The sequence below is a fragment of the Vidua macroura genome, chromosome 21 (genome assembly GCF_024509145.1).
Source record: "Vidua macroura isolate BioBank_ID:100142 chromosome 21, ASM2450914v1, whole genome shotgun sequence".
NCBI classification, from domain to species: domain Eukaryota; kingdom Metazoa; phylum Chordata; class Aves; order Passeriformes; family Viduidae; genus Vidua; species Vidua macroura.
The window spans coordinates 9,003,536-9,022,146 of NC_071591.1; the positions used below are offsets into that span (position 1 = coordinate 9,003,536).

The following is an 18,611-nucleotide window of genomic DNA, read 5'->3' on the forward strand; positions in this document are numbered from 1 at the left end:
ATGGAGATTTGTGATTTCTTAATTGGACACTGGATGGTGTTTGGATGGATTCACCAATTAGGCCAAAGCTGGATTGGACTGGCTGTGAGGGTTACTGTGTTCCTTAATGAGCATAGGATAATATGTATAGATGAGATAATAAAGCAATTGATCAGCCTTCTGCAATCATGGAGTCAGTGCTAATTATTACCCAGCTGGGGGCCTGCAGCAACACCTGACACCCAGGGTCACCCATGGAAAAGGAGGAACCTGCTTTCCCTTCCTGCATGGTCAGGAGAACACCATGGCAATGAGGCATGGGGTGTCCTCCTGCTGGTCTGCAGCCCAGCCCATGGAACATCCCAGCTGCTGCAGGCACCAGGAAGGGATTAACCAGAGGAACCAGAAGGTTTCCTCTTCAAAATATTCCCCAAAAAAGCACTCCTGGAAGCCAGGAGAGCACAGGAGCCAAGAGGGGATCAGGGTGGAGCCATCCAGGATCACTCCTCACCCTCAAACTTCCAGCACAGCCCCCAAACCCTTCTGCTGGAGGAACCTTTCCCCAACCACCTGAAAGGAGCAGCGATGCTGGGGCCACCCCTGTCCTTGGGGGGGGGGGTCCCTTTGAGAGGTGTCCCCACCTGCACACCAGGGCTGGAGAGGGAACACATCCCAAAAAGGAGCCTGGAGAGACCCCAGAGCCTGGGCAGCACGTGCCTGCCAGATGCTGCCCGTTCTGCAGGAGGGGAGGGGAGGGGAGCTGCAGGGGTCAGGGTCACCAGCGATGCCTCACTGGCTTCGTGGAGAAGGGGCCGTGCAGGGGGAGAGGCAGCCGGGAGGAAATACCAGCCTGGGGGAGGAAAAGGCATCCCGGGTGGATTCCCGGTCACGTTTGCACGTGTCTGGCTCAGGAGAGGCAGGAAGCCGCAAGGGATGGGGGTCCCTGGGCTGACAGGAGGAGGGACAGCCCGGGATGCTCCTTCCTGCATCCCTGCCATGCCTTGGGGAGCTGCTTTGGGCTCAGCCTCCTCCCCCTCTGCTCCTTCCCTTCTTTGTCAGGGTGAAATGCTGCCTTGGGAGCTGCAATTCCCACAAATGTGACACATTTGGAGCTGTCTCCGTGCCCCGGGACCTGCTGGCGTGTGTCAGCCCTGTCTCCTTTGCCCATTCCGGTACAGCTGGCTCCGTGCCCTCGACAGGAGGAAGCCGCAGCCCCTGACGTAACCCCAGACCCTTCTCCCCAAGGCTCGAGGGCAAGTTAAACAAAACCAGACTCTGCAAATCTCGGGAACAAGAGCCCAGACACAAAGGAACAGCTTTGGAACTGCCACTCCCGTCCCCACATGTTGGAGCCCTGCTTGCTGAGAATTTTAGACTTTCTGTACTGATAGGTACTGATTCTTAAAAGAACATTACGTTTGGCTTGAGGCTGTACAGAAAACTTCCAAAATTGAATAACAGAAGTAAGATTATAGGTGTGCAGTTTAAATAGAAGTGTGTAACATCACATGGTAGAAAACTTAAAGTTTTAGAATATAGTAATATATATAAGGTAAAATGGAGGTTTTAGAGTTTTTTTTTTTTCTTTATAGGTTTAGGTAGTGTTGTGTAATTAGATAAAAAAGTCTACATTGTGAGGTATGAGTGGTTGGTTGTTAAGTTAAAAGTAAAAATAATTTAAGTAGCATTTCTTAATTAGACAGTTTATCCTTAAAAGACATTGTAGAGGGAGATATACAGCTCTGTTTTCTAGTTTGTAAGTGAAGTGTTGTAGAACTCACAATTTGTAAGACTTTAATAAATAAGAACTAATAAACATTTGAGTCCAAACAAGAAATAACTGTTTTAAACGTTTAATCCTGACCCACAGGCAAACAGTGGAGCCAGGTCCAGGTGTCTGGATCAGGATGGAGCTGCCCAGAGCAGCTGAAAATGTCCCTAAAACACCTCCTACCCCTCCTGCCACTGCACAAACACACCTGCAATGTCCCAACAGCCATGAAACTGTTTTTTTTTTTTTTTGCAGCCCAGCTCTTCCAGAGACCAGCAGGAGCTACACCAGTAACACCAGTTAGTGCTGCTGGAGCAGCATCACGCCCTGCCCACCAAGAGCCACGACCACCTGGTACATTTAAGACAGAAAAATATAAAATCTGAATCACTAAACGACAACAACCCCAAATATGACATCTAAGCACTGTCTCCTATGGCTGTGCCTGGGGTCAACAGCAGGGCAAAGCATTTTTCCTGCTTTAGTTTCATTTTGTGTCTCTTTTTCTCAATCAGCACTCAAAAAAATGGTGATGGAGTGGTCACTGAGTGTGGGATCTGCTCCTGTTCATGCAGGAAAAAGCCCCCACTGAGATCTGGCCCAGAGCAGCTGGGGCTGCCCCTGGATCCCTGGCAGTGCCCAAGGCCAGGCTGGATGGGTTTGGAGCAGCCTGGGACAGGGGGAGGTGTCCCTGCCATGGCAGGGGTGGCACTGGATGGGATTTAAGGTCCCTTCCAGCCCAAACCATTCTGTAATTCCGTGATTCTGTGGTCTGCTGTCCCACAGAGAATAGGCCAAAGGAGATCTCAGGCTCAATTCCTACTGTAAGACCAAGAGTTGTGGCTGAATTTATAAAAACACCCTTCCCTTTAGGAAAAACATCTCATCTGGATTTAAAGCCTTGCCAGCAGCTGGAGCTACCACAACCCAGCCCTGGGGAAGGCCAGGAGCGAATGAAATAATAAATACATGAAACATGTGGGTTGTTAGAGCTGGCGTGGGAGTCACAATTAAAACCAGCAGAGCTGGGGGAGAAAATTAACAGCACTTTTACTGCAGGAGGTGTAGGGTTTGCAGGATTCCCCAAAGTCCCCTCAAACAGAGAGGAAAGGCACAAGTGAGGCATTACAGGATGAATTCATGTGGATTCAGAGCTCTGTGTGCCCCGGGCAGGAGCCTGAGCTCTGCTTTAGGAAGAGCCACTGAGGAAGGTGTTCCTCAGAGCCTTTTTAACAGCTTAAAGGTTTTCCCTGATAAAGAGGGAACCACCACAGGCCTCTGCGGGGTCTGTGGGGTCTGTGATCTTCCAGGACCTGCCCAGTGGGAGTGGGGTGGCTTCTGCTCCCCACAGGTGGAAGGGGACAAGGGCTGGAGGGACAGGACACAGGGAATGGCTCCCACTGCCAGAGGGCAGGGATGGATGGGATACTGGGAACTGGGAATTGTTCCCTGGGAGGGTGGGCAGGCCCTGGCACAGGGTGCCAGAGCAGCTGTGGAATCACAGAATATCCTCAACTGGAGGGACCCCAAGGATGACCCAGCCCAGCCCCTGTCCCTGCCCAGACCCCCCAACAACCCCACCCTGGGCATCCCTGGCAGCGCTGGCCAAACGCTCCTGGAGCTCTGGCAGCCTCGGGGCCGTGCCCATTCCCTGGGGAGCCTGGGCAGTGCCAGCACCCTCTGGGGAACCTTTTTCACCCAAACTCCACATGAAGAGTGTGAACCCTCTGGTTTTCTCTCTTTCCCCCTCTCCTTTGCAGCTCACTTTAACTCCACACTCCACAAAATGTCACCAGCCAGGCCAAGGGGGACCACGTTGGCACCACGTCCTGTCTCCTGACATGAATCCCACCCCCATCTTTCATTTTCCATCCTCAAAACTGAAACATCCACAAAGCTCCAGGAATGCAAAAAAAAAAAAAAAAAAAAAAAAAAAATAAAAAGAAAAAGCGCAGGAGTTGATTAAAGATCTGCTCACACAAAAGTCGCTGCCAGAAACTGAGATCTGACTTCAAAACTCCTCCACATCTCTAACGACCTTTTAATAGCCCTCATTACAGAACATCTCCCTCAGCCCTGCCAAAACAGAGCCCAGCATTTCCACAGGCAAAGCCCAGCTGCTCCATTGATCCATCCCAGGACTTCAAACAAGTATTAATAACACAGCTCTGCCAAACGAGAGGTTCCACTCCTGGGTGCTGCTGCCTTCCTTGGATGGCAGCTCGTTTAACCTGCCTCTTTCATCAAGCATTTCCCACTCCCTGCGGGAGCTGCCGTGCAAAATGTGGCTTTCAAATGACAGTTCAGCAGCAGGGGAGAGAGAAAGTCATAAATAAAATGTATCTCATGCACTGTGAGCAGAAATTACCTGTCTGATGTACTCCTAATCTTCAGTATAAACACATTTCATTGCTTAGCGAGGAAATCAGAGAATGATGGAATGGTTTGGGCTGGAAGGGAACTTAAAGCTCATCCCATCCCAACCCTGCCATGGCAGGGACACCTCCCACTGTCCCAGGTCACTCCCAGCCCTGTCCAGCCTGGCCCTGGGCACTGCCAGGGATCCAGGGGCAGCCCCAGCTGCTCTGGGCACCCTGTGCCAGGGCCTGCCCGCCCTGCCAGGGAACAATTCCTAATTCCCAATATCCCATCCATCCCTGCCCTCTGGCAGTGGGAGCCATTCCCTGTGTCCTGTCCCTCCATCCCTTGTCCCCAGTCCCTCTCCAGCTCTCCTGGAGCCCCTTCAGGCCCTGCAAGGGCTCTGAGCTCTGCCTGGAGCTTCTCCTCTCCAGGTGAGCACCCCCAGCTCACTCACACCCCAAACCCCTCAGCTCTGGGTCCCACGGGGTGCTGTGCACATGGACAACATCCCAATCAATCCTCCTCACCCCACAACTCTCTGGTCTCCACACCTGGAATTTCTTCCACTCTCCCCTTGGATTTAGGGCCCTTTCAGGGACAGATCATGTCCCTGCCCCATGGCAGCTTCCCCTGCTGGGACCTGCCCCGGGGAATCCACCAGTTCCTGCAGGTCTGTGCTGGAACAGGAGGGCACAAAGCTGGCCCTGCCAGGGGTGCCAGGGAGGGAACGCTGCAGGGTCACACAGAGCACGCTGGCAGGGTCCCAGCCCTGCTCCAAACACTGGCAGGTTCAAAAAGGAAAAAGAGAGGAGCTAATGGAAGCAAATCCCTGCCTGACTGCGTTTCCCCACTCAGATCCCAGCTGGGAGGTGCTGCAGGAGGAGGGGAGGCGTCTGTCCCACCCTGTGCCCCGCCAGATGGGCAGAGGGGCACTGTCAGAGTCCAGGACATCCCTCTGGCTGCCCTGGCTGTCTGAGACCCTGGCAGGGGGCTCAGAGACCTTGGCACGAAGTCAAAAACACCTGTGGCTTCCATTTCAGCCCATGGGAAAAGCTGCCAACTCTGTGTGAGGAATTACAAGCCACAAGGGTTTGAGTAGTGTGGTAGTTGAATTAACACAGGGTGGAAAAGTAGAATTTTGGGGTTTTTAGAATGGAGTTCAAAGGGACAAGACAGAGGGATTTGGGCGTGTCCTGACCTTCTTCTCCTTCTCCTTGCCCTCCATGTCTTGCTGTGCTGGTGACACTTTTCTGTTGGTTTCAGGCACAGACACACTGTCCAACATCAATGACAGACATTGGCACGTTGTTGTAACCACGGCACACGGAGTTTTGGGTATAAAATGTGAACACCGCCCTGAGGGCAGACAGAATGCCATGGCCGAGCTGCTGGACAGAGCTCAGCAGGTCAGAGAGAGAATGTTCTAGATAAGGAAAAATAAACAACCTTGAGAAGCTGATCCCACACATTCAGACTCCCCCTCTGGCCGCACGGGCTGGAGGACTTTTACACTCTTGGGGTCAGCCCGACACCCAGACCCCGGGAGGGCACCACAGCTCCCCAGGCTGAGGAAGCCGGGAGCTGCAGCCCACCCTGAGCCAGCCCAGCCCGCTGTGCTCCCCAGGCTGGGCTGCTCCTCTGCTCCTGCTCTTGGTCACTGCACGCTCAGGGAGAAGAGGGAAGAGCACTCGGTCCTTGGCTCAGCCCCAGTCAGAGATTCCCAGAGTCCCAGGAAGCTCTGGGAGGAATCCTCAGAAGGAACCTTCAGGATTATTTCTCTTAAATAACACAATCCTACCCATGCATCAACCAAAAACCAATATCTAAATAATCTTAACCAATACTATTTAATTAAATGTTAATTTATTTAATGTAAGCTTAACTTTTTTAATTTAATATTAGTTTAACATTTAATTAAATGTTAGTTAAATACCATTTATTTGACTTATTCAAGTCCAAATTGTGTTTGGACTTCTCAACCTATTTAACCAATTTACTGATACCACAAAATATCTCTCCAAATATTTCACAATTTATTTTCAAAAAATAAAATATCTAAACCAAATTTCTCCCTCAAACACCCTAGAAACATTAAAAATCCTTAACTCAATAAAAAGAAATTTTTACATAATATTTAATTTTCCTAAATAAAAATGAAATTACAATTACCACTCTAAATCACACCTTATACAAAAAGACAACATCTTAATACAATTTTACCTCAATCTTACACACAACATCCAAGGAGCCTTAAGGATCACCCAGTTCTAAGTGTGTCACCTCTGCAGTGACATTGGGCATCTCACAACCAGACACTTCCCCATCCCAAAAAACGAAATTATCAGGGATATTGGGGAGCTCCTCCCATCAAAACCCTCCAGAGGAGCTGGAGTGGAAGATCCCAGCCTTTCCCTGCACTGCCCCATGATCCCTCCGTTCTCTCCAGGTTTTCCAGCTGGGAGCATCAGCTGCATCCTCCCCCCAGCTCCCCAGCAGGAGGAGGAGTAGGATCCTGTTGGGAGAGATGGGGGGCTCCAAGTGGCTCTTCAAAATGCTGTTTATTGTACACAAAATGCTGTTTATTGTACACAAAATGTTGTTTATTGTCTAGAAAATGCTGTTTATTGTCTAGAAAATGCTGTTTATTGTACACAAAATGCTGTTTATGGTATTTTACAGCAGCCATGGGCCGTGGGTGACAGAGCCACCCCTACAGCTGCCAGCTCCAGCTCAAGGCAAAGCTGAAGCCCCTTTAGTTCTGGTCACATTGCATTATATATTTTTCTTTGCTGAACATCCTAATACCTAAGAAGCAGTCAGTACCTTCACTCTTCCCTACAGCCTATCACAAGTGCTACCATGACCATATTATGGTCATTACTAGTCATTAGACAGTCATTGCTGTCCAACCACACGAGTTAGTTATGTTACACTTTAAGCTTAAAGTTGTTTTTCAGTTTTCTTGCAGTGGGAAATTCTTAGACCCTTTTTCTACTTGCTGCATCGAGATGTTTGTTTCCTCTGGTATCTTCTGCTTTTTCTAAGACCTTTTTCTACTTGGAAAAAACATCTTTTTTGTCTGTGGCCAACATATCCTTTGCTCTAATCACAAAACCTCCTTCCAGCTCGACTTAACCTTTGCTTTTTTAGTTGTCCAGTAAGACTGGCTTAGCAATTCTCAATTTAGACATCTCTTATTCTTTTATATCAAAACTTGCTTCCATCTCTATTCCGCTCTCAGGTTCTACATTCAGAGATCTTTCTGCCAAGCACACACATCTGTGAGAGTTCCTTGTCAAACTTTCATGTTTCCCAACAAGGAGGGATCAGCCTTTCAGCTCTCACGGATGAGTTTGGGACTGGAGAGCCTTCAGATGTCTCTGCAACCCATCACCCACCTCCTCCTCCCACTTCTCCAAGCCCTGATGGAAATGTTTTATGTCTTAACCAAATGCATCAGCTTCAGGACACATCCATCTTCTGGAGTGAGGAGGTGGATCTGGGATGGGGATAGGAGGGTAATCAGATTCCAACAAATAAAAGTTAATTACCTTCCTGCACCTTTCTTTTTTTTTCTTTAAGAAAATAGAAACTGCTGTTTGAATGATTTTATAAGACCACAAATAATTCTTTAAAAATTACTTCGTTCACATTCTGGTAAAGGAAACAAAAATCAAGTGGTTTTTTCCCTGGGCAAAATCTGTTTGACCTGTGCCCAACCCCTGGAAAAGGAGCCACAGCAAATCCTGGGGATCCTTCCCCTGGGGCCGGCAGGATGGCAAAGCCGAGGGAAAACGGATTTGTGCATGGAGGGGCTGATGTGTCCTTCTGTCCTGCTGTGTCCCTCTGTCCTGCCGTGTCCCTTTGTCCCAACACATCCTTCTGTCTCACCATGTCCCTCCATCCCTCCATGTCCCTCTGTCCTGCTGTGTCTGTCTTGTGTCCCTCCATCCCTCCATGTCCTTCTGTCCTGCCATGTCCTTCTGTCTGTCCATGTCCATCCACCCCTCCATGTCCCTTCATCCTGCCATGTCTCTCTGTCCTGCCGTGTGCATCCATCCCACTGTGTCCCTCTGTCCTCCCATGTCCCTCTGTCCCAACACATCCTTCTGTCTCACCATATCCCTCCATCCCTCCATGTCCTTCTGTCCCTCCACGTCCCTCTGTCCTATCATGTCCCTCTGTCCTGCCCTGTCCCTCCATCTCTCCGTGTCCCTCTGTCCTTTGATGTCTCCCCATCCCTCCATGTCCTCCTGTCCCTCCGTGTCCCTCTGTCCTGCCATGTCTCCCCATCCCTCCATGTCCTTCTGTCCCTCCATGTCCCTCTGTCCCTCCATGTCTCTCTGTCCTTTGATGTCCCTCTGTCCTGCTTTGTCCCTCCATCTCTCCATGTCCCTCCATCCCTCCATGTGCCTCTGTCCTGCTGTGTCCCTCTGTCCTGCCGTGTCCGTCCGTCCTGCCGTGTCCGTCCGTCCTGCCGTGTCGCTCCGTCCCGTCCCCCTGCCCTCGCCCGCCCCGCCGCAGCAGCCACGCGCCGGGCGCCCCGTGTCCCCAGCAGCCCCGGGATCAGCGCGATGTCACCTGAGGCGCCCTTTAACCCCGCAGGAGTTACACTGCCGGCAGCGCCGCAATTAGTGCGGCACTAATTGCCGGCATTGTGGCAGGAACGCCCGGTCAGGGTTGAGGTGCGCTGAACAGAAGCTGCTTTTTGTCATTTTGTTGCTCTCTTGAGCTCCTGGAGTGGCAAAGGCGCGGGAGGAGGCTGCTGAAGTCCTGGGGAGGTTTTTTCCCGTTAATTGATGAGCCCAGGAGAGCAAAGCTTTCCAGCCGAGCGCTGCTCGCGGCTGAATGAAGCCTGTGCACAATGCAGGAGCAGCGGGGACACGGAATCGCTTTGCCCCAGCCAGGAAGCGTTTCCCTCTGCCAGTGTCCCCAAGTGCCCCCGAGCTGCTGCATCCCACGGAGCCGGGGATGCTCAGCCTCTCCACGGTCCGTGGGATGGGAAGGAAGGGGACACAGCCAGCCTTGGCAGCCGGGTTTGTCTAAGAACAGGGAGCAAAGCACCAAAAACCCTACTAACCCTGTAATGGGGTGGTGGGTTGGGTGAGCAGCCTCTTCTTAGGGAAGGAAATGGGGTTTCTGTGCTCAAATCTGCCCCCAACGCTCTGCCAGGGCCGAGAGGAGCAGGCAGAGCCTCTTTCAACACCAGCCTGGAAACAGCTGCAGCACCAGCACAGCCCCTGCCTCATTCCAGAGCTTCCCAGGGAGGAGGGATCCTCCTGGGTCCCTTCCAAGTCGGCAGATTCTGTGATTCTGTGGCTGATTCTGTGATTAATTCTGTGACTGATTCTGTGATTCTGTGGCTGATTCTGTGGCTGATTCTGTGATTCCCTGATTGATTCTGTGATTCTACGATTGATTCTGTGATTCTGTGACTGATTCTGTGATTGATTCTCTGACTCTGATAGATTTTGTGACTGATTCTGTGACTCTGTGGTTCTGTGGTTCTGTGATTGATTCTGTGACTCTGATAGATCTTGTGATTGACTCTGTGACTCTGTGACTCTGTGGTTGATTCTGCGATTGATTCTCTGACTCTGATAGATTTTGTGATTGATTCTGTGACTCTGTCGTTGATTCTGCGATTGATTCCCTGACTCTGATAGATTTTGTGATTGATTCTGTGGCTCTGTGGTTCTGTGGTTCTGTGATCAATTCTGTGGTTCTGTGATCCTCCCTCACTCCCTGCAGAGCTGAGCCCTGACCCTGCACCCAGCAGGACCATGAGGACCCATCCCAGCACCCAAGATCCATTGATATCCCCCAGCTTTCCCTCCCAGACAAGCCCCAGACACCCAAACCCCCTGAGGAGCGCTGGACCCCACAACCTGCAGTGTCCAGGGAGTGGCCCCTCCTCGGAGCTGAGCTGTAAGACCATTCCCAGCTTCTGCCAGGGCACCACAGCCAGAATTCCTGGCCCACACAGGCAGTGCCAGCCCCGGGCTGGCTGTGAGAGCCATGTCACGTGTATATAAACACAGAAATACATCTAGAGCACACCCTGAACGTACACAGAGCTCCAGCTGCCTCAGCCAGGGAGGCACCGACGTTACGTCACCCCACGGCCAGGACCTCAACCAGGAGCAGATGGCTGCTCCTCCTGCAAGGAATGAGGAGCTTTTGGGAGCCTGCCCAGAGGAAGGAGGTGTGGGAAGCCACTCCAAGCTGCTTCTCACACCAAACTCTGTGTCTGCCCCCAGAATCTTCCACCTAAGCCCAGCCTGGCTCAGCTTGGGCTTCACACCAGGAGCTGCCAGGGTTTGGACAAGGTTTAGGTGTGACACTCAGCCCAGACTGTCCATTTTGCCATGGGAATGATGTTTGTATGCTCCAGCTCAGCTCCTGGCGAGCTGATCTGATCCCAACAGGATGGTCCATTCCACTTCTCTGGAAAATCTTCCCCTAAGGAACAGCACTTGAAACCCTACCCCAGCACCCCAGAGTTTAAATGGAATGATAAGGAATGATTCCCACCTACTAAGGTGCAGAAAACAGAGGTGAAAGCAGCTCTGGCATCTTTCTATGTTCTGTGGTGGCACAGGGGACATGGGCTGAGTGCCAGAGCCAGCTCAGAGCAAGGCCTGCATCCAGAGGGAAAGGGGCTTTAGGAAATGAGGCTTGTGGAGAAGTTTCAGGTTTTTAATTTGGTCTAATCTGGAGGGATCTCGTGGGGATGCAGCCAAACCCAGCTCTGCTTCCAGGAACACCAAAACATTTTGAAGACAGGGATCCTGGGAACAGCTGGGAAGCTTGGGCTGGAAGTTTTCAAATAATCCAACACGAGACAGACTTAAAACAGAGAGAGACTTTTCAATCCAAACAGCTGCAGCTGGGCAAAGTTAAACAGAGCAAAAAGCACCATGCCAGCAGCTGGATCTGGCAGCCCAGGATGGATGTGCACCCAGCCCTCAGTGTCCCTGCACCCCAAATCCCATCCCTCAGGGCTTTGCCATAAGTGTTGTGTCTCCTGTCCCCCTGGGGAGGAGGCAGTGACAGCTGGGACAGCAGGAAAACGTCCCCATGTGCCACAGCCCGAATGCAGGGCCAGCTCCCGGGTCAGCACCTTCTCCTCCAGAGAAGGAAAATCATTCTTTGGGGGCTCACTATCATGGGCACGTCGGACAGCTGGCTGGCAATGTCACTGCCACCTGCAACAACAACTGCTCACTTTCAAAAATACTGCTAAAAACCCACCGTCGCCTCCCAAGCTCTTCCCACGCTATCAGATCCCGATTTTATCCTCAAATTAAGATAAATACATTCTAATATAGGATCTTTGTGTTTTGCAACAGGGATTTGGAACTTAACTTCAGGATAACTGGCAGAGCAGTTGCTGTTCTTGCTCCCTGTGTCCAAGGGGCCACTTCCAGGCTGGAATTCCCAAAGCAGCCGGGCCAGAGGCACCTGGGTGTGCCAAGGGCAGTGCAAGGGGGGTACAACCACACAACCCCAAGGGATCCAGAGAAGGTATTTGAGGTACACCTCCTCCCTATTCCCAGTTAAAATGATTTTAGAAAAAGGCTCTTCCATCCAGCAGAAAATGCTGGAAAATGATGCTCAGCAAACGCAGAGTTCACATAAGGGAGTCCTTCAAATGGCTCTGAAGCACAAACCCAGGCAGGTTTTTTCCTCCTCCCTCTGGAGCACAAAGAAGAACCCACAAAGGAGCTCAGGGATAAAAGCTGGATTGTAAAAATCTCCTGGTGGGCTCTGTCTGGGGTTCCCAGAACTCCTGAGAGCCCCCAGGGTTTGGTTTTCCATGTCCTGCCCTCCCAGGGGCAGAGCCTCAGGGGAAGGCTCCCAGCTGCTCTCAGTGCTGGGGGCACAGGCAGTGACCCCTGGGTTTATTCCACTTTAAATGCACAATTTAGGGTCTTGTCAAGGGGAAAAAAATTGGTAATTCCACATAATTGCCTAATTAAGGATGTCATGACACTCCATAGAATGGAGGGTCAAATGGAAATGATACAAAGAGTACAAATCTGTGATTTCTGGATTTTTAAGAAGTTGGACTTGGAACTAGTTAAGATTATCAGCATCAGGCCCACACATAAACACGATTTAATCAAAATAAATATATTTTTATATAAAAAAAATATATATAACACATGCAACTGCACATAGACAGCACTAATACAACACAATTTATATATAATTTTCTATATTTTCATCAGGTTCAATGTTTCATTTACCATATCCATGTGCACATTTCCAAAAGATCCCAGATTTGAGGACCTTGCACAATGGTGGATCTGACATTTCAGAGTCTCAGCACTCCAGCAGGATAATTTCCTGAAAACCCATTTTCCCCCAAAACCTCAAGCAAGAAATGTCATCTGCAGGAGCCAAGCCCTGCATTTTCGGATGCATCCCTTCATTAAGCAGATTTTAATTGGATGACTCCAGCTTTAATTAATGACCAATTGTTCATGCACTTTCTGTTTTGGATCTCATTCCCAGACAGGATTTTCTGGGTTGATTTGGGGGAGTTTTTGTGTCTTGCAGAGTGGGGTTGCAATTACCATTTATTGCATTTGTGAGGGAAAAGTGGCTCCCAGGAGCTCGGGAGCTGCTGGGCTCCCACTGACCCAAGGAGCTTCCCACTTTGTCCTCCTCCTCAACCAGAGCATGCCAGGAATGGTGGGAGGAGCTCAGCAAAGCCCTGGAGACCCCCAGGCTGTGAGGACAGGAAGGGGCAGCTGGGGCTCATCCCACCCCACAGCATCCCAAATGCAAAAATCCCTGCCAGTGCCAGCCCCATCCCAGACCCACAACACTGCACGGGAATTCTTAGGAATTGCAATAAAAAGAACCAGAGGGGAGCACGGAGCTGCTCCAAGGGCTGGAGTCCCTCTGCTCTGGAGCCAGGCTGGGAGAGCTGGGGGTGCTCACCTGGAGAGGAGAAGCTCCAGGGAGAGCTCAGAGCCCTTCCAGGGCCTCAAGGGGCTCCAGGAGAGCTGGAGAGGGACTGGGGACAAGGGATGGAGGGACAGGACACAGGGAGTGGCTTCCCAGTGCCAGAGGGCAGGGCTGGATGGGATATTGGGAAGGAATTGTTCCCTGGGAGGGTGGGCAGGCGCTGGCACAGGGTGACCAGAGCAGCTGTGGCTGCCCCTGGATCCCTGGCAGTGCCCAAGGCCAGGCTGGACAGGGCTGGGAGCAGCCTGGGACAGTGGGAGGTGTCCCTGCCATGGCAGGGGTGGCACTGGGTGGGCTTCAAGGTCCCTTTTAACCCAAAACCTTCCAGGTTTCTATGAAACCACAAAAAATAGATGCAAGTTCAGTAACTGCTCCCTTAAAAATCATCCTCTGCACCATTCCCAGGCCAGCCTGGTGCTGCAGCTGACACCCAGTTTAGAGTTCATGGGATGGATTTGATCCAGTGCTGAAGGACATGGGTGAGCTGTGGTCACAGGGGACAGGACAGCAGGAACACCAACAGCTTCCTGCCCAACCCAGAGAACAGGAGCAACAAATCACCCTGTCCTGACTGAGCTGGAGGCAGGAAAGAACACAGGGATCCTTCTTCCTGAGAAATTATTCCAATTGCCTTCCAAGCCTAAGGTGTCCCAGGTGCTGCGTGCTGTGCCCTGTTCTCTGCCACTGCTGGAGCAAAGGGGACACAGAACCTCACAAGGTCTCGCAGGCCTGAACACCAAGTCCCAGCTCCAGTCATGAGCTGCTCTCCTCTGGCACTCTCTCCACACTTCAATTATTGCCCACCTGCCTCAGGATCGGCACCCAGGGCACGCAGCCAGGCACAGCACGGGTCACTGCTCCAGCTCCCAAAGCCAAGCCCAGCTCCGAGGGCAGGAAGTCCAGCCAAGCCTGCTGCCCCTCACTCCCACCCTGCTCCTCGAGGGAGTTTCCTGGAGCTGTGCCACCAGACAGGCCTTGCCTGGAGCAGAGCTGCTCCATCAGCAGGGACTGGCTGGGCACAAGAGCCTCAACCCCAAAGAAGTGTTTTGGTTTAGGCCACAGCCCAGGAAAACCTCACGTTTGGAGGATTGCACCATGCACCAGCCAGATCTACAATAAAACCTGAAAACCTTCCTGAGCTCAGGACCTTCCCCAGCCCGGGCAGCAGTGACCGAAGGGCAAAGCCTCACACCTGGGTGATGCTCAGCCAAAGGAGAGGGTGGGCAGGCCCTGGCACAGGGTGTCCAGAGCAGCTGTGGCTGCCCCTGGATCCCTGGCAGTGCCCAAGGCCAGGCTGGACAGGGCTGGGAGTGACCTGGGACAGTGGGAGGTGTCCCTGCCATGGCAGGGGTGAACCAAGCTGAGCCTTCAGGTCCCTTCCAGCCCAAACCAGTTTAGGATTCCATGATTCTATGACGTGAGACATCCAAGAAGCCACACACGAATCCCAGCAAACCCGGCTGCTCTGTTCCGCAGGGAGAGGGACCCCTCCAGACACCCCCGTACACGGGGACACCGCAAAAGGCTCCGTCCCTGCCCGCCCCCAGCAGCTCACGGGGGACGCTCCTCGACGTGGGCAGAGCCTTTTTGCCCCATAACATTTTTGGCTGCCCCGTGGCCGGGGCACCTGGGGAGTCCCCTCCGGCCCCAACGCCAGGAGCCGCCGCCGCATCCCCGCAGAACCCCGGCGGTCCCGGCCGAGCCCCTCTCCCCTTTCCCCGCTCGCCCCTCCGCCGTGCCGGGCTCCCAGCGCATCCCCTTGGGGACCGCCCGCATCCCTGCCCGGGATGTCCCGGCCGCCCGCCAGCCCCGCTGAGCCCCCAGGGACCCCCCCGGGACCCCCGGCCGCCGGTCCTACCTGAGTCCAGCCCGGAGCCCGGCTCGGGGGCCGCCGGCGCCGCCGGGCGCAGGGACAGGGCGCAGAGCAGCGCCAGCGCCAGCGCCCCGCCGCGCATCGTGCCCGGCGCCGGCCCCGCCGCATCCCGGCCCCGCCGCATCCCGGCCCGGCCCCGCCGCCGGGACAGGCACGGCCCCGGCCCCCGCCCCGCCCCCGGCCCCGGCCCCGGCCCCCGCCCTGCCCCGCACCGCGCGGCCCGGGGGAGCCCCGGGGTTTATGTCCCACATCACCCCCTCCCCAAAATCAGCCGCGCTGCCAGAGCCCCCCGGGGATGAGGAGTTGGGGGTGGGGGTCCTCCTTCCCCCCCGTGCGGGTGACAGACGGACGCACAGACACACCCCAGACTCGCACACGGGCTGTGCCTCCAGCGCGTTCTGCAGGGGATGCTGACACCCCTCCTGTGCTGGTTTGCCCTCCGCAGGTAAAGGCAACATCCCACATCCTCCCTCTCCCAAAATCCCACTGCAGGTGTTTCTTGGGGTGCTTTGCCCCCCCAGCCGTGCCTGGCTCCCCCTGGGGGTACCCGGCCCTGCTCCTGCAGGGGGGAGGACAGAGCAGCTCCTGCCCTGGCATTTTGGGGTGAGCGAGGCACCCCAGCTCTCCAATGACAGCTGGACTGGGCATAACCCCTCTTTCCTTAGGGTCTGGGCCAGTCCAGCCCCTTACTGAGACCACAGGGGTAAATCTGAGCCAGGCCAGGTCCTCCCCAGCCATGCCCCCATCCCAGTGGCAGGTATTTGCAGCTCACCCCAAAAGGGGGTACCCCCAGTCCCCCCTCCAGACCCCATAGCAGACCCCACCTCTCAGCTCTCCAGTGTCCCCAGTGGCACAGACCCTGCAGCTGGAGCCCCACGTGTGTGACAAAGCCCTGGGTGCTCACAGATGCCCTGGGGGGTTTTGGCTCAGGCCCACGGGGGAGGCAGGCTTATTCCCAATCCACGATAATATTGTCCCTGCAGCAATCATGCAGAGACACAAAAGATTTGGGAACCTTCAGCAAGAGACAGGCAGCCAAACTCCAGCTGGACATCCCTGCCAGGGAGCAGGAGATGCTCAGGAGTGACACCCAGCTGTCATTTTGCTGGTGAATGCCACACTATGGCATTGGAAAAAAGATTCCCCACCTGAAATCCTGATTGCTGCTTGAGACATGAGCCAAGCTCAGTGCTGTGCTCACCTCTCTCTGCCCCTTCCCAGGTGCTTCCCCTGCCACACTGGCTCAGCTTGCCAAGGAAAAGAAGGTCAGAGACACCCCAGGAGCCTTTGCTTTGCCATGGAGAGGACTTTATTTGTCAAGAACATGTGACATGGGTTTGCCTTTCCTTCCAGAACCTCACTGATTGATTCCCTTGGATGTGACCATCTGTCCCAGCAGCACATGTCCCATCTCTTGGCATGTCCTGCACCACACCCCTGCTGGGGCACCCGTGGGACTCTGCCCTCTGCTCCTTGCACATCCCACCAGGTCTGGTTTAGGTGGATCACCTGCAGAACCAGGTCTGGTTTAGGTGGATCACCTGCAGAACCAGGTCTGGTTTAGGTGGATCACCTGCAGAACCAGGTCTTTTTTAGGTGAACCACCTGCAGCACCAGGTCTTTCCAACACTCTCCAACCCACGAGGAGGAAAATCCCCTTGTCGAATTCCCAGGATTCTGTGCCACAGTCCTGTCTCTCAGCTCAGCATCCTCTTTTTAATCACCCTCATTTGCTGTATCCAGTGACACAACCACATCCATGCTCTCCTCAGCCCTCGAAGAGAAAATTTGGGTTTCCAGCCCTGCGGGTGTGCCAGCCTTTTGTGCAGGAGTAGCTGGACAAGGACCACGCCTCCTCCCCCTCCTCTGTGTCGTGCTGGGCAGAGAAAAAGGCTGCCAGAACCCAAGAAATAATAAAAACAGACAAAGCCAGGGCTGAGATGTTCTGTTTCAGAGCAATGACAGAAAGTGGAGGTGAGGCTAAAATGAATAAACTCCAGTTATTGATCCTGTTTGTTTTGAATTAACAGCTCTGCTCCACCAGCTTGTTCCTGCCTTCCTCCTTGGGTGGAGGGGCTCCATTCTGGATTTCCATCCCTTCTCTCAGGGTTGGTTTGCTCAGATCTCCGTTCTCCTGCTGACTCACCCACCCCAAACTTCGCCCCCCAAATATCTGCACACCCTAATAAGAGCCCCCAGTGCATCAGTTGCTGCCATCCCTCAGTCCCCAACCTTCCAGCATTTCTCTTACTGCTCTGCCTTTAAATTCTCCCCGAGTGAATTCCCTCCTAGGGAGATGCCAAATTCCCAGTGACCCCTCCTCACTGGGATCCTACTAAAAACCTGTGGATGTAAAAAAATTCCCGCACACGCCAGTGACTTCAAGCATGAAGGAAGACACAGAACAGCCTTAACCTTGTCCTCACTTGCTGGGTGACCGTGGGCAATTTAGTCCCTTTCAAGGGTCTCAAGTGACTTTTTTTTTTAAATTACATAAAAATGCAAAATTCGCCTCTTCTGCAAAATATTTTGGAAAGTGCTGAGTGACAGTGTTGAGTTGAGGTTTGTTATCACGATCAGGCACTTTCTGAAAACGGTGTTTTCACAGCCTGGAAAATATCAGGAGATCTGCTCAGGCTTGATAAAGAGGGATGAATACACTGGGATGAGTAATCCGTCACCTTGGAGGGGATGTAGGAGTCTGTGGGTGCTGTCTGAAATGTGGCTGGAATGAGGAATCAGTGGATGATCCCAGCTTTTCATGCTCCAGAGAATTAAAAAAGCCAAATTCCTTGAGCACCTGGAACTCAGGTGTGCTCAGCATCTCACCCTGCATCTTCTGCATCCCAAGACAAATATTCCAGGGAATGACTCTCAAACCTTTTGAATCAGTGTTTTGTTTTGGTGGGGTTTTTTTGGTTTTTTTGTGTTTTTTTTTTTTTTTGTTTGTTTTGTTTTTTTGGTTGTTTTTTTGTTTTTTTTTTTTTTTTCCCTAGAAAGTAGAAAAAGCCTGAAAATGCTACCCCCTAATGGCACAACCGGGTGTGGGGTGCTGGCCTAGGAAAAGCTGATCCAGGTTTTATCCACAGAGAATAAAGGGAATGGAAATTGCATGGTCTCTGCTAGAAAGATGTGTCCCTGGGGGGAAAACACCCTGACAGCAAAACGTTCCACCAGGAATGGAATGAGAAACAAAAATAAAGCCATTTTTGGGATTCAGATGAACTCAAACCCAGAAGTTCAGGCTCCAGCATCTCGGATGTGGGAGAGGCTTTGAGTGTGGGATCAGGGATCCTGCCTGTTCCAGCTCCGCCAGCCCAGGGCTCAGGCAGGCCCTCGAGAAGTTGATGGCTTCATTGCTGCCTTGGAGCCAAAGAACACAAGAGGAACAAGGAGAAAGAAAGGAAAAAATATACTTTAAAAGGGCAGAGAGTCACCAAAAGGCTTTTAGGGTTTTAAAACTCATATGGGGTTGTAAAGTGGGTTTGGAGGTCTCTGTGATCCAGGTGTGAAGGGGAGAGGTTGCTCAGCTGTCCCCCAGGAGATTCCAGCTCCCCAGGTGGTTGCGGTGAAGCAAATCCTGCAGGGTACCCTCAGTGGTCAGGGTGGACACTGATTCCAAAATCCTCCACTTCAAACCTTCCTTTG

At 52.7% G+C, this 18,611-nt stretch overlaps 1 protein-coding gene and 1 long non-coding RNA gene across 2 annotated transcripts in view; one reads left to right on the forward strand and one right to left on the reverse strand.

Moving 5' to 3' along the window:
- LOC128817884 (collagen alpha-1(I) chain-like) overlaps nt 1-15,045 on the reverse strand; it is an 83,482-nt gene extending 68,437 nt beyond the window's left edge. Inside the window, exon 1 of the mRNA XM_053996787.1 lies at nt 14,949-15,045. Within this exon, the coding sequence (XP_053852762.1) occupies nt 14,949-15,045 (97 nt within the window). The remainder of the gene's footprint in view (nt 1-14,948) is intronic.
- A 138-nt stretch (nt 15,046-15,183) lies between these two features.
- On the forward strand, nt 15,184-16,986 carry LOC128817785 (uncharacterized). Its single transcript, XR_008440290.1, has 3 exons — nt 15,184-15,408; nt 16,185-16,228; nt 16,317-16,986. It is a non-coding gene; the product is annotated as an uncharacterized LOC128817785 (long non-coding RNA).
- Nucleotides 16,987-18,611: the final 1,625 nt, after the last annotated feature.